The 14,701-nt window shown below is 39.9% G+C and overlaps 1 protein-coding gene across 17 annotated transcripts in view; it reads right to left on the bottom strand.

Annotated features, from left to right (window-relative positions):
* The window catches only part of NCOR2 (nuclear receptor corepressor 2), a 429,457-nt gene that overhangs the window by 80,049 nt on the left and 334,707 nt on the right, over positions 1 to 14,701 (bottom strand). For all 17 annotated transcript variants that reach the window (XM_075833601.1, XM_075833585.1, XM_075833675.1 and 14 more), the window contains one exon: positions 9,187 to 9,307. In XM_075833601.1, the coding sequence (XP_075689716.1) occupies positions 9,187 to 9,307 (121 nt within the window). The remainder of the gene's footprint in view (positions 1 to 9,186; positions 9,308 to 14,701) is intronic.

The raw sequence follows: 14,701 nt of genomic DNA, 5'->3' as shown, positions 1-14,701 counted from the left end.
TTTGTTATCATTTTGACCGCACAGTTTTTTCACAGCACCTATTTGAATTGGGCTGTGAAATGAAAAAAATGATATTTTTTCCAATAAAATGTCATTTTTGATCAAATTTTCTTATTTTCACAGGGAACAACATACCCCATTTTGTTGCCCAATTTGTCCTTAGTGCGGCAATACCCCATTTGTGGTGATAAACTGCCGTTTGGGCCCATGGGAGGGCTCAGAAGGAAAGGAGCGCTATGTGTTTGTTGGAGTCCAGATTTTGCTGGATTGGTTTTCGGGTGCCATGTCGCATTTGCAGAGCCCCAGAGGTATCAAAGCAATGGAAACCCACCAGAAGTGACCCCATTTTGGAAACTACACCCCTCAAGGAATTCATTTATGGTTTTTGTTATCATTTTGACCGCACAGGTTTTTCACAGCACCTATTTGAATTGGGCTGTGAAATGAAAAAAATTATATTTTTTCCAATAAGATGTCATTTTTGATCAAAATTTCTTATTTTCACAGGGAACAACATACCCCATTTTGTTGCCCAATTTGTCCTTAGTGCGGCAATACCCCATTTGTGGTGATAAACTGCCGTTTGGGCCCATGGGAGGGCTCAGACGGAAAGGAGCGCTATGTGTTTGTTGGAGTCCAGATTTTGCTGGATTGGTTTTCGGGTGCCATGTTGCATTTGCAGAGCCCCAGAGGTATCAAAGCAATGGAAACCCACCAGAAGTGACCCCATTTTGGAAACTACACCCCTCAAGGAATTAATTTATGGTTTTTGTTATCATTTTGACCGCACAGTTTTTTCACAGCACCTATTTGAATTGGGCTGTGAAATGAAAAAAATGATATTTTTTCCAATAAGATGTCATTTTTGATCAAAATTTCTTATTTTCACAAGGAACAACATACCCCATTTTGTTGCCCAATTTGTCCTTAGTGCGGCAATACCCCACTTGTGGTGATAAACTGCCCTTTGGGCCCATGGGAGGGCTCAGAAGGAAAGGACCACCATTTGGCCTACTGGAGCTTTTCTGGTGCTAAGTCATGTGTGCAGAAGCCCCTGAGGTACCAGTACAGTTGAAACCCCCGAGAAGTGACCCCATTTTAAAAACTACACCCCTTAAGACATTCATCTAGAGGTGTAGTGAGCATTTTGACCCCACAGGTACTGTGTAAAAGATAATGCGCAGCAGATGGTGCAGTGTGAGATTTGCAATTTTATATATGTATATGCCATTTTAGTGTCCAATATAGTGTGCCCAGCATGCGCCACCGGAGATATACACCCCTTAAATTGTAATGTGGGTTCTCCTGGGTACGACAATACCCTACATGTGGCTGTTATCAGCTGCCTGGGCATACGGCAGGGCTCAGAAGGGAAAGATGAGGGGGGTAAGCTGTGCGGAGTGCATCAGGGTAAATTAAAAATCAAGGGATGTATGATACATTTTAAAACAATCTTTTATACAGAGCCCTGGTTTTTCGGGACACGTGTCACATTGGTATATTGTGTTCTTCCTTATCCCCCTCTTATAGCAGACTCTGCACCTCTTTTGACTCTTTCCCTTTCCACCGGTTTGGGGACCTTCTCCTGGAAAGTGTTGCCCTGGTACGATGCGTGTGGCCTCGCTTCCAGAAGTACTGGGTGCCCCCCCTTCCTGGTCCCTAAAGATTAGATCTTGAAATTCCAGGAAAGTTCCCCTCTGGCCTGCACATCGACGTAGCACATACGCATTGTACAAAGCCATCTGTATGATGTGCCCGGCCAGCTTCTTATACCACACCGCATGGCGCTGTAGGGCTTCAGGACTTGATTTGACAAGTCCATCCCTCCCATGTACCTATTGTAGTCCAGGATGCAGTCTGGTTTGGGGGTGGCCTTTCCTTCATATATCCTAAACCTGTAGGTATACCCTGATGCACTCTCGCACAGCTTATACATCTTCACGCCATACCTTGCCCTCTTACCTGGCAGGTACTGGCGGAATTGAACCCAACCTTTAAAATGTACCAGGGACTCATCAATAGAAAAACACTTCTCGGGGGTGTATGCTTGGGAAAACCGGGCACTGGAACGGTCTAATAGGGGTCTCCGTTTATACAAACGGTCAAAACTGGGGTCATCTCGGAGTGGGCACGGCTCATTATCAGTATAATGTAAGAAGCGAAGTATTGCCTCATTTATTTATTTTTTTAGGTTCCAGTTCATTTCTGAAGTTGCTTTGAGGGGCCCATATATTAGAAACCCCTATCAAACACCCCATTTTAGAAACTAGACCCCTCAAAGTATTCACAACAGCATTTAGAAAGTTTATGAACCCTTTAGGTGTTACACAGAAATTTAGAGCAAAGTAGAGGTGAAATTTACTCTTTTTATACCATTTTTTTTATAACACAAAAGGATTTATCAGAGAAACACAAATTAATACTTATTGCCCAGATTCTGCAGTTTAGAGAAATATCCCACATGTTGCCCTCGGGCGGTAATGGACTGAAGCACCGGCCTCCGAAGCAAAGGAGCACCTAGCGGATTTTGAGCCCTCTTTTTTATTAGGCACCATGTCCGGTTTGAAGAGGTCTTGTGGTGCCAAAACATTGGAAACCCCCGAAAAGTGACCCCAATTTGGAAACTAGACCCCTTGAGGAATCCATTGTAGTTTTCATGGGGTGCATGCGGCTTTTTGATCAGTTTTTATTCCATTTTTAGGTGGCGTGGTGACTAATAAACAGCAATTCTACTATTGTTTTTGTATACTTTTTTTTTTACAGCGTTCACCGTGCGCTATAAATGATATATTAACTTTATTCTGCGGGGCGATACGATCACGTCGATACCAGATGTTTATAGTTTTTTTTTATGTCTTATGGCGTTTGCACAATAAAATACGTTTTGTAAACAATCATTCACTTTTTGTGTTACCTTATTCTAAGAGCCAGAACGTTTTTATTTTTCAATCAATAAAGCCGTGCGAGGACTTATTTTTTGCGTAACGAACTGTATTTTCCATCAGTACCATTTTTAGGTACATGCGACTTTTTGATCTCTTTTTATTCCATTTTTTGGGAGGTGAAGTGACCAAACAATTGTGATTGTGGTACGGTTTATTAATATTTTTTTTTACGGCGTTCACCGTGCGGGATAAATAACAAAATAATTTTGTAGTTCAGGCCGTTACGGACGCGGCGATACCAATTATGTATAGTTTATTTGTTTGTTTATATATTTTTATTAATAATAAAGGACTGATAAGGGAAAAAGTGGGACTTTTACTTTTATTACTTTTAAAACTTTTATTTTCTTATTTTTACACATCTTTTTTTAACTTTTTTTTTACTTTATTACTTTGTCCCACTAGGGGACTTGAGGGCAGGAGGCCCTGATCGCTATTCTAATACACTGCACTACATGCGTAGTGCAGTGTATTAGAACTGTCAGCTACTCACTGACAGCAAGCATAGTGGGTCCTGACGTTGTCAGGACCCACTAGGCTTCCGTCTATGGCATAGCCGGACGCCATTGTTTGGTGTCCGGTTGCCATAGTCACCATCGCCGGCCGCTATCGCGTAGCAGGCCGGCGATGGCAGCTTAACCCCTAAAAAGCCGCGATCTCTATAGAACGCGGCTTTTAAGGGGTTAATCAGCGGGGACACAGCGATCGGTCCCCGCTGTAGGAGCTGTGACAGCTGCTGAACAAGACAGCAGCGTCACAGCTCCTGTATGTGTCGGGAGGACGGCCGAAACGGCCGTTACTCCCGAGACGTACTATTACGGCATGGAGCGCGAACGATACAGCTGCCATGACGTAATAGTACGTCAAGGAGCGGGAAGGGGTTAATGCCCAAGTGGGCGTGTTTTTACTTAAGACCAAGTGGGCGTTGTACAGAGGAGTGTATGACGCTGACCATAGTAAAAACACGCCCACTTGGGCATTAAGAAACTAATTAGCATACAGCTAAAAATCGCTCATGGTAAAAATAGATAAATAAAAAGCATTACTGTCACCTACATTACAGCGCCGATCTCCTTATATAGGAGATAGGGCACTTATAATGTGGTGACAGAGCCGCTTTAAGTCTTTTATTATAGGGGAAAAAATGAAAATATTAAAAATGTACACATATTTAATATCACCGCGTTCGGAACAACCCAAACTATAAAACTATAATGTTATTTTTCCCGCACGGTAAACACCCCAAAAAAAACAAACCAAAAATCAATGCCAGAATCGCTATTTTTTTGGTCACCATCCCTTCTAAAGTATAGAATAAAAAGTGATCAAAAAGTCGCACGTACCCCATAATAGTACCAATAAAAACGACACCCCGTCCCGCAAAAAACAAGTCCTTACACAGCCATCTCAACGCTAAAATAAAAAAGCTATGGCGGTCAGAATATAGGGACACAAAAATAAAATATTTTTCAAAAAGTATTTTTTTGTACAAACACTGTAAAACATAAAAAAAACTATATACATATGGTATCGCCGTAATCATATCGACCCGCAGAATACAGTAAAATTGTCATTTATAGCGCATGGTGAACACTGTAAAAAAATAAATAAATCTGAATTGCTGGTTTTTGGTCACCTTGCTTGCCAACAAAATGGAATAAATAGTGATCAAAAATTGCGTGTACCCCAAAATGGTACCATTGAAAACTACAGATTGTCCCACAACAAATAAGCCCTCACACCGCTCCAGTGTAGAAAAATGTAAAAAAAGTTTTGGCTCTCAGAATGTGGCGACGCAAAATATGCAGAGTGTTCCAAAAGCGGAGAAGATCGGGCACCATTTATCAGTGCGGCACTGGCCACACATATGCGGGTTATTATTTATCTACCGCATTATTATACCTTCTTATTATACCCTGATGTACTCCTCACAGATTACATATGCCCCCACATCATAAACTGAAATACCAGCAAAACCCCAAACAGAACAACTGCCAAGCAAAATCTGCGCTCCAAAAGCCAAATGTCGCTCCCTCCCTTCTGAACCCTGCAGCGTGCCCAAACACCAGTTTACGTCCACATATATGGCATCGCCATACCCGGGAGAACTGGCTTAACAGTTTGAGGTATTTGTCCTCAGTGGCACAAAATATTGTGCACTAAATTGGCATATCAGCGGAAAATTGCAATTTTCACTTTGCACCATCCGCTGGGCACTAATTTCTAATGTAGAATCACCTGTGGGGTCAAAACGCTCACTACATCCCTTATAACACCCTAAGGGGTGTAGTTTCCAATATGGGGGTCACTACTTGGGGTTTTGTTTTACTATTTGACTTCCGAGCCCTGCAATTGTGGGCCAATGCTGTGAAAATCACCAAAATAGACCTCAAATGCGCATTGTACTCTTCACTTCTGAGCCCTGTCATATGTCCAGGCAAATAATAAATGCCTTGAGGGGTGCAATTTCCAAAATGGGGTCACTTCTTGGGGCTTCCACTGTACTCTGGTACCTCAGGGGTTTTGCATATGTGACATGGTGGCCAAAAACCAATACAGCAAAATCTGCATGCCAAATAGCGCTCTTTCCCTTTAGAGTTTTGCCGGGTGTCCAAATAGCAGTTTATGACCAAATGTGGGGTTTGCCGTAATCGGGAGAAATTGCTTTACAAATGTTGGGGTGCTTTTTCTCCAGTATCCCTTGTGAAAATGAAGACATTCTACAATTTAGTGGAACAAAATGTAGATTTTCATTTTCACTGCCTAAATCCAATAAATTCTGCAAAAGACCTGTGGGGTCTAAATGCTCACTATACCCCCTAGATAGATTCCTTGAGGGGTGTAGTTTCCCAAATGGGGTCACTTTTGGGGAGTTAAGACTGTTTTGGCCTCTCATAGGCTTTGCAATCAAGCAAAATTTAAGCTCCAAAAGCCAAATGGAGCTCCTTCCCTTCTGAGCCCTGCCATGGGTCCAAACAGCAGATTATTACCACATATGGGGTATTGCCGTACTCAGAAGAGTTTGCTTTACAAATGGGGCTCTTTTTCTCCTTTATCTATTGTGAAAATTGAAAAATCTGAGCTAAAACAACATTTTATTATGAAAAAAACGTAGATTTTCATTTTCAGATAATAATTACACTAAATTCAGCAAAATACCTGTGGGGTAAAAATGGCCACTATACCCCTTGATAAATTCCTTGAGGGGTGTAGTTTGCCAAATGGTGTCTTTTTTTAGGTGTTATTTTTTTGTTTTGGCCTCACAAGACCTCTTCAAACCTGACATGGTGCCTAAAATATAGTCTAATAAAAATAAGGCCAAAATATCCTCTAATTACATTTGTAAATTTCACCTTTAATTTGCTTTAATGCTTGTGAAACACCTAAAAGGTTAAGAAACTTTCTATATGCTCTTTTGAATACTTTTAGGGTTTCAGTTTTTAAAATGGGGTGATTTATAGTATATAAGGCCCTCAAAACCAGTTCAGAACGAAACTGGTCCATAAAATAAGGCTTTTGAAATTTTCATGGAAATGTGAGAAATTGCTGCTAAAAGTTCTAAGCCTTGTAACGTCCTAGAAAAAAATAAAAGGACATTCAAAAAACTATGCAAACATAAAGTAGACATATGAGAAATGTGAAATAGTAGCTATTTTCTGTGGCATTACTACTTATCTGTCTTACAAGCAGATAGATTTAAATTAAAAAATATGCAAATTTTTGAACATTTTCTCAAAATTTGGGTGTTTTTCATAAACAAACACTGAATGTGTCGACAAAATGTTACCACTAACTTAAAGGGGTTGTCCGAGATTTAATGACTTTGTGTTAATGCCTGTAATTTATAAATGTAAATACATTTGTATTATACTTACATTTTCCAAAGTGGCCCCGTTTCCAGATCCTGCCGTGGGGAACTTAGATGGTGACGTCACTCTCTGCACTGGCTCTGGCCGCTTTGTTGATCTTGAATTATTTTCCGGGTATACGACGTGGTGTATATCGGCTTGTTCTGTTGTAACGCGCATGCGCGGCCCCTGCTGTTATCTCGAGAACAGCAGGGACCGCGAGAACAGCAGTGACAGCGCATGCGCGTTACGAACTGAGAAGCAGAACAAGCCGATATACACCACGTCACAAGTGACGTGTCGTATATCCGGCAAAGAATTCAAGATCAACAAAGCGGCCAGAGCCGGTGCAGAGAGTGACGTCACCCGTCAAGTTCCCCACTGCAGGATCTGGAAACAGGGCCACTTTGGAAAATGTAAGTATAATACAAATGTATTTACATTTATAAATTGCAAGCATTAACACAAAGTCATTAAATCTCGGACAACCCCTTTAAAGTCCAATGTGTCACGAGAAAACAATCTCAGAATCGCTTGAAAAAAGAAGAGCATTTCAAAATTATTACCACTTCAAGTGATACGTCAGATTTGAAAAAAACGGCCTGATCCTTAAGGCCAAAACAGGCTTAGTCACTAAGGGGTTAACATAAGTGTTTCACCAGAAAACCTTGAATGTGAGTATTAAATGCACATGTATACAAATGTCAGAATATACAGTTGATTATTATATCTGATGAGTTTCATACTTGGTTATCTCTGCTGAGTTTTCTGCTTCTGGTTCTGTGGGATTCTAGATGATTTGCAATAATTTGCTGGAAATTAAAAGGCTTTCTGGACCATCGGATGTCTAATTCTAAGAATTTTTACTGTCAATCACAGTGTGAATGTTCCAGAAAGTGTTTATCAGAAATTTCTGTAAATTTGCTGGACAAATTAATGGAAATAAAACACGCAAGCAGTCAATTGGAAATAACAGAGTAAAGCAGAAAAAACAGCCCTCCCCACAGCACACAATAGAATTAAGAGACAGGCTGCTTGATCGTTTCATACAAGTGAACACCAAGAATGACGACTAAAATCTGACGGGCAGAGTGTCTCTTGCACGAGAGACCTTGCTGTGCATCTAGTTACATCATCTGACAGCACGGACATGCAAATCAATACACGGAGCCAAGCACAGGAGACACAGATACAAGACCTGAAGTACGAATGGTCATTGGAACATTTCATAAACACTGGGGAATGGATGCATTTACAAGTGCATGTACAATACAGAAGAAGCAGGCTTGAATTTGTGATATCACATTGCGTAGTGTTTAGGGCGACTCTTACCGACAAAAACCCCCCAAAACTACAATAATCAGCAAAAAGCTTAAAAGATACCGATTCAGAATCTGTCATTTTTATCATCCTATTCACTTGCATTCCCTAACTATAAGCCTGCAAGCAGGCCATGACCTGCATGCTGATACATAGAGAGGCTATATAACGGAGAGGACTCCTAGGACTCGTCATCAGCATGCTGCGCACGGCCTGTTTGTGGGCTTATAGCAAATGAATGCAAGTGAGTGAAGTGATAAAACGTACAGATTCGGAAACAGTGTCTCTTTTAAAGAGACTCTGTCACCATATTATAAGTGCCCTACCTCCTACATAAGGAGATGGGCGTCATAATGTAGGTGACAGCAGTGCTTTTTATTTTAAAAAAAAAACCTATCTGTTTTCTGATCAGTGTAGTTTAGGTGGGTTTTCGGAGGTGACCGAGTCTCTTTAATTATAATGTGTTCTCTTTGGATTTGCATAGGACTGCCGGTAACTTACTATCTTATCATGACGCCCAAGCAAGGTAGCCCCTAAAGGATTAAATGCCAAATTCAACTGTACAGTTGTACTTACCTCTGTGAGGGAAGATTACAATCATACGAATCAAAATAATCCCTTATTCAAACACAGCAAGAATACTATGATCCAATGAGTTCAATCCGTTTCTATGTGCTAAAGTCAGTATAAGAAGAAAAGGATCGATGGCACCTTCTCCAGCATGAATAAAAGTGTCAATAACATAGCGACAATTCATCTGAAACAACGCTACGTTTATGTTGCTTTTACGGATGCTGGAGAAATAAAAGTTACGTCTTAAATGGACCTGGTGTCTTGGAGCCTTTTCTTTTGTCTACTGTTGCATGCGGTAGTGATGGAATACAGCTCCAAAAGACTGGGGTGGTGCTGAAGATCCCATATTGTCTTGTAACTACAGTGAGTATAAAGAATAAGAGGAATTGCAAACCTAGTCAGACCTCCAAATACCAATTTTTCTGATCATTTTGTAAATAGTTTCCGCATTCTGCCCCTTTGTGTCCATTTACAGTGATGGGGAAAAAACAGATACTTACAATTGGTGGAATGAAAGCCGCTCTCTGCTTCAGTTGTTTCAGGTCCATTGGTTTTTGAGGCGAGGAGTTCCCTCTCATGTCGCAGCCAGTGCTTAGCAGACTGGGCCGGGGAGACATCAGCCTACATAGAGAAAACAAGGAATTATTAACGAACGAACACACACACACACACACGCGCACGCACGCGGTTTTTCAATACTTTCCTAGAATAAATCAATTTATAAATTGGCTAAAACATCACAACCTGCACTAAATTTATGGACATGGAATATGTTTGCCAATGTCTGCCAAACTCATACATGCATTTTGTTTAGTAAATGTTCCACAATATTTATGTGCACCAGACTTTTCTGTACTAATAATAATAACATGTAAAGGGGAACTTAATAAATAATTACAATGGGAAACTAACATTTTTGCTTAAGGTGTCCAAAAGACACCCTAAGTGCCTGAGAATGTTTGGACTACTACTTAGAAGTGCAGGTAACACAACCTGATCTCCATACTCCTGTGGACATGTGGATGTGTCACCCATCATACAAACTGGTGGCCAGGAGAAAAAGGAGCACCATTAGTCCTCAGCATGGTGGCATGGATTGCTCAGCGAGTCATTATTTTGTTTGCGTTTCTGTACATAATTTTGGTCTGTGAACGTAGTCTATAGTAAGGAAACGAAAAAAAAAAAAATCTATAAAACAGATCAGACAGAGGCATTGCAAATGAGAATTCTCACTATTTTATCACTATTTGGAATATATGGTTGATCCAGGGGTGTCCATGAAGAGGCTCATACATGATAAGGATTATGCATAAAATGTATCAGTTTAAAGACAACGAACGTGGTCTTCTAGCCATGCGGTTTCCGAGGCAGCGGCCCAAATATGTTCAGGTCGCTGCTTAGAAACAGAAGATGTGGAGCATGGGTGACTATGCCGGTTCTTCACACTCTTGTCATTCGCATTCACTAGAAGGGCCGATAGTGTGTGTCAAAATGCAATACTTGTTCCTAGAGCGGAAGATGGTGGACTAGACCAAATATTTTATATTATTAATTTATTTTTTAAAGGGTCACTTTGGGGTGGGGGGAGGGACTTTTAGTCTCCCTACAGGGGTCTCTCTATCAACAAGTTTAGTTTATAGTATAATACACAGTTGAGTCACATTTTTATGACCACCTCCTACTTTCGACATCGGCAGCGCGTAGCCCATGAAGGAAGTGATGTGTAGTGGGCTGGCTTGGTGGGTATATAAGGTGTGCGATAGGCTGTCTGAACACATATCACTCGTTGTAGGGTAAAAGGGGAAATTTATCAGAGTTGCAAAAAGAGATCATTATTGGCTTTTGGCCCAAGGGTGGCGGTATTTCTCAAACAGCGCAGTTTGTGAACTGTTCGCGTGCTTCTGTGGTGAAAGTGTATTGTGAGTGAACAAATGGCACCGTTGGGAATAACCGACGAGGAAACTGCGGAAGTGACGAGGCCTTACACTTTAAGATACTGTTCTGTAAAGGTATATATGCAGTCAACCAAAAACTCATTGATACTAGTGCAACACAAGAATTGCAGCATCCACTTAGTCTTTTACATTAAAAAACAAAACAGTGGTGAGAGAATCAGTGACAATTTAGATTCTCTTCGCTCAAGTGAAATAAGGATAAACTTACAAAGTAGGACGGTAATTGTGCATTTTGGGTGGAGTTACCTCTTAACTTCTTAATGACCGGGCATGTTTGTACCTTAATGACCAAGCCAGATATGTCAAATCTGGTATGTCCGACTTTATCAGAGAATAACTCTGTGAAAGTTTTGAATATCCAAGTAATTCTGACATTGTTTTTTCGTCACATGTTGTACTTTATTTTAGTGGTAAAAGTAGACTGATACGATTTGCGGAAATTAATAAAAAAATAGAGAAATTGAAGAAATGTTGTAAAAATTATCATTTTTCCTTATTTTTAACTGCAATATGTCACATATGTACATACATACTGTACAATTTTTTTAATTAAATATATATTTCCATCTCTTTACTCTATTTTGGCAGCACTTTTGAAAAAAGAAAAAATTTTTTGAGCAATTTGGAAGACTTACAAATTTAGTAATCATTTTATACATTTTGAAGTACATTTTGTTTTCCTGCACCAAGCCAGGTTTTCAGAGGCTCATAGGTGTCAGAATGGTGGAAACCCCCACAAGTGACCCCATTTTGAAAACTACACCCCTTAAGGTATTTATTAAGGGGTGTTGTAAGTATTTTGACCCCACAGTTTTTTTGTAAGAATTCATGCAAAGCAGGCGTAAAAAAATATAATTTCACTTTTTTCATAAAAGTATCACTTTGAAGACCGATTTCTGTGTAAAGTGACCATGAGAATGAAGAAACACACCCCAAAATATATCACCCCGTTTCTCCTGTTTTCAAAAATGCCCCCATTGTGACCGTAATGCATTGCTTGGACACACGACAGGGCTCGAAAGGGAGGGAGCACCCGGAGGCTTTCAGGACTCATATTTTGCTTGAAAATGTTTTAGGCCCCACCGTACATTTGGAGAGGCTTTGAGCTGCCAGAACGATAGAAACTCCCCATAAACGACCCCATTTAGAAAACTAGACCCCATAAGGTATTTATTTAGGGGTATAGTAAGTATTTTTACCCCACAGTTTTTTGCTAAATTTAATGCATAACAGGTGAAAAAAAATATTATTTCACTTTTTTCATAAAAGTATCAGTTTGAAGACCGATTTCTTTGTAAAGCGAATATGAAAATGAAGAAACACACCCCAAAATCTATCACCCTCTTTCTCCTGTTTTCAAAAATACCCACATTGTGGCCCTAATGCGTTGTTTGGACACACGGCAGGGCCCCAAAGGAAGGGAGCACCCGGAGGCTTTCAGGACTCATATTTTGCTTGAAAATGTTTTAGGCCCCACTGTACATTTGGAGAAGCTTTGAGCTGCCAGAACGATAGAAACTGCCCATAAACGACCCCATTTCGAAAACTAGACCCCTTAAGGTATTTATCTAGGGGTATAGTTAGCATTTTGACCACACAGGTTTTTCGCTAAATATATTGGAATTAGTCTGTAAAAATTAAAATGTACTTTTTTTCTGAAACATAGAAATTTTTATTATTTACAAGGAATAACGAAGAAAATGCACCCCAACATTTGTAAAGCAATGTCTCCCGATTACGACAATATCCCATATGTGGTAATAAACTGCTGTTTGGACCCACAGCAGGGCTCAGAAGGGAAGGAGCGCCATTTGGATTTATGATTTTGCTGGAATGGTTTTCGGTGTCATGTCGCATTTGCAATGCACTGGAGGGACCAAAACAGTGGAAACCCCCCAAAAGTGACCCCATTTTGGAAAAACCTTCAAGGAATTTTTCTAGGGGTATAGTGAGCATTTACACCCCACGGGTCTTTTGCAGAGTTTATTAGAATTAGGGCACGAAAATTAATATCAAAATTTTTTCCACTAAAATGTTGAATTTTCTCATTTTCACAAGGGATAAAGAAGGAAAAAAACAACCATTTTTTATAAAGCAATTTCTCCCGAGTACGGAAATACCCCACATGGGATCATACGTTTTTTTCATTAGAAATGAATTAACCCTTTCAGGACTGATCCAGTTTTTGCTTTCTTATTTTAGATTTTCCCTCCCCGCTTTCCAAGAGCCATAACTTTTTTTTATTTTTCCATCAATAGAGCGGTGTGAGGGCTTATTTCTTGCGGGAGGAGCTGCAGTTCTTATTGGTACCATTTTTTGGTACATAAAAAGTGATTCAAAAGCTGTATTACATTTTTTTTTGGAGCGAAGGTGACAAAAAAAAAAAACTGCGATTTTGGCGGTTTCAATTATCACATTTTTTTAAGGGGTGCACTGTGCAAATTAAATAATGGTATATTGTAATAGTTCGGACTTTTACGGACGTAGCGATACCAATTTTGTTCATTTTTTTACATTACTTTAGAAGAAAAATGTGAAAAGGTGTTTTGTTTTTTTAACTTTAAAAAAAAAAATTATCACTACTAATAACTATAATTCTTCTACACATTTTATTAATCAATCCCCTTAGGGGACTTGATCCAACGATTATTGGATCACTGGTACAATACACTGCAATACTAATGTATTGCAGTATATTGTTATTCTTACAGGCTTCTGTAACAGAGCGATCGCTGTTCCTGTCCGTTAGTACCGACGGGGCCTGCTGTAATACACAGCCGACACCCGCAGCGTATGGAGCGGGCTCAGAACGTGAGCCGGCTCCATACATCAACCGCCGCACCATGACGGGCAATTAAGTCATAGTGCGCAAAGGGGTTAGTGCACTGCGGATGGTTCAAAGTGAAAATTGCAATTTTCCACCGATATGCCATTTTAGTGCATAATATGTTGTGCCCAGTGTGTGCCACAGAAGACAAATACCTCATAAAACGTTAAGCGGGTTCTCTCGGGTATGGCGACACCGTATGTGTGGGCGCAAACTGCTGCTTGGGCACGCTGCAGGGCTCAGAAGGGAGGGAGCGCCATTTTGCTTTTGGAGCGCAGATTTTGCTTGGTAGTTTTTCTGTTTTGGGTTTCGCTGGTATTTCAGTTTATAATGTGGGGGCATGTGTAATCTGTGCGGAGTACATCAGGGTATATGTAATTTGTGCGGGGTACATCAGGGTATAATAAGAGGGTATAATAATGGGGTAAATAAATAATAATTCATAGATATGTGACTGGTGTCACACTGATAAATGGCGCCCGATCTTATCCGCTTTTGGAACATTTTGCATCGCCATATTCTGAGAGCCAGAACTTTTTTATTTTTTCACCACCGGAGTCATGTGAGGGCTTATGTGTTGCGGGACAATCTGTAGTTTTCATTGGTACCATTTTGGGGTACATGCGATTTATTTTTTTTATCACTTTATCAAAAAACAGGAATTCTGACACCATTTTTTTAGGTTTTCTTTTTGCGGCGCTCACCGTACGCTATAAATAACATTTTTACTTTATTCTGCGGGTCGGTACGATTACGGCGATATTATATGTATATAGGTTTGGTCCTTTTTTTTAGCGTTTGCGCAATAAAATGACTTATCTATAAACCCAAAAAATTTCTGTGTCACCATATTCAGAGAGCCATAATTTTTTTATTTTTTAGTCAAAAAAGCTGTGTAAGGGCTTGTTTTTTGCGGGACAGATAGAAGTTTTTATTGGTACTATTTTTGGAAACATGCGACTTTTTGATCACTTTTTATTCTTTATTTAGGGAGCGGTGGTGACCAAAAAAATTGTGATTCTGTCGTCGTTTTTATTGATTTTTTTTGGGGTGTTCATCGTGCGGGAAAAATAACATTACAGTTTTATAGTTGGGGTCGTTACGAACGCGGTGATACAAAATATGTGTACTTTTTTAACGTGTTCATTTTTTTTCTATAATAAAAGTCTTATTATAGGAAAAAAAGCATTTAGTGTTTATAGAACTTATAACTTTTATTTTTACACTTTTTTT

This window comes from Rhinoderma darwinii, chromosome 1, assembly GCF_050947455.1.
Source record: "Rhinoderma darwinii isolate aRhiDar2 chromosome 1, aRhiDar2.hap1, whole genome shotgun sequence".
NCBI lineage: Eukaryota > Metazoa > Chordata > Amphibia > Anura > Rhinodermatidae > Rhinoderma > Rhinoderma darwinii.
This window is presented reverse-complemented; position numbering and strand designations above follow the sequence as displayed.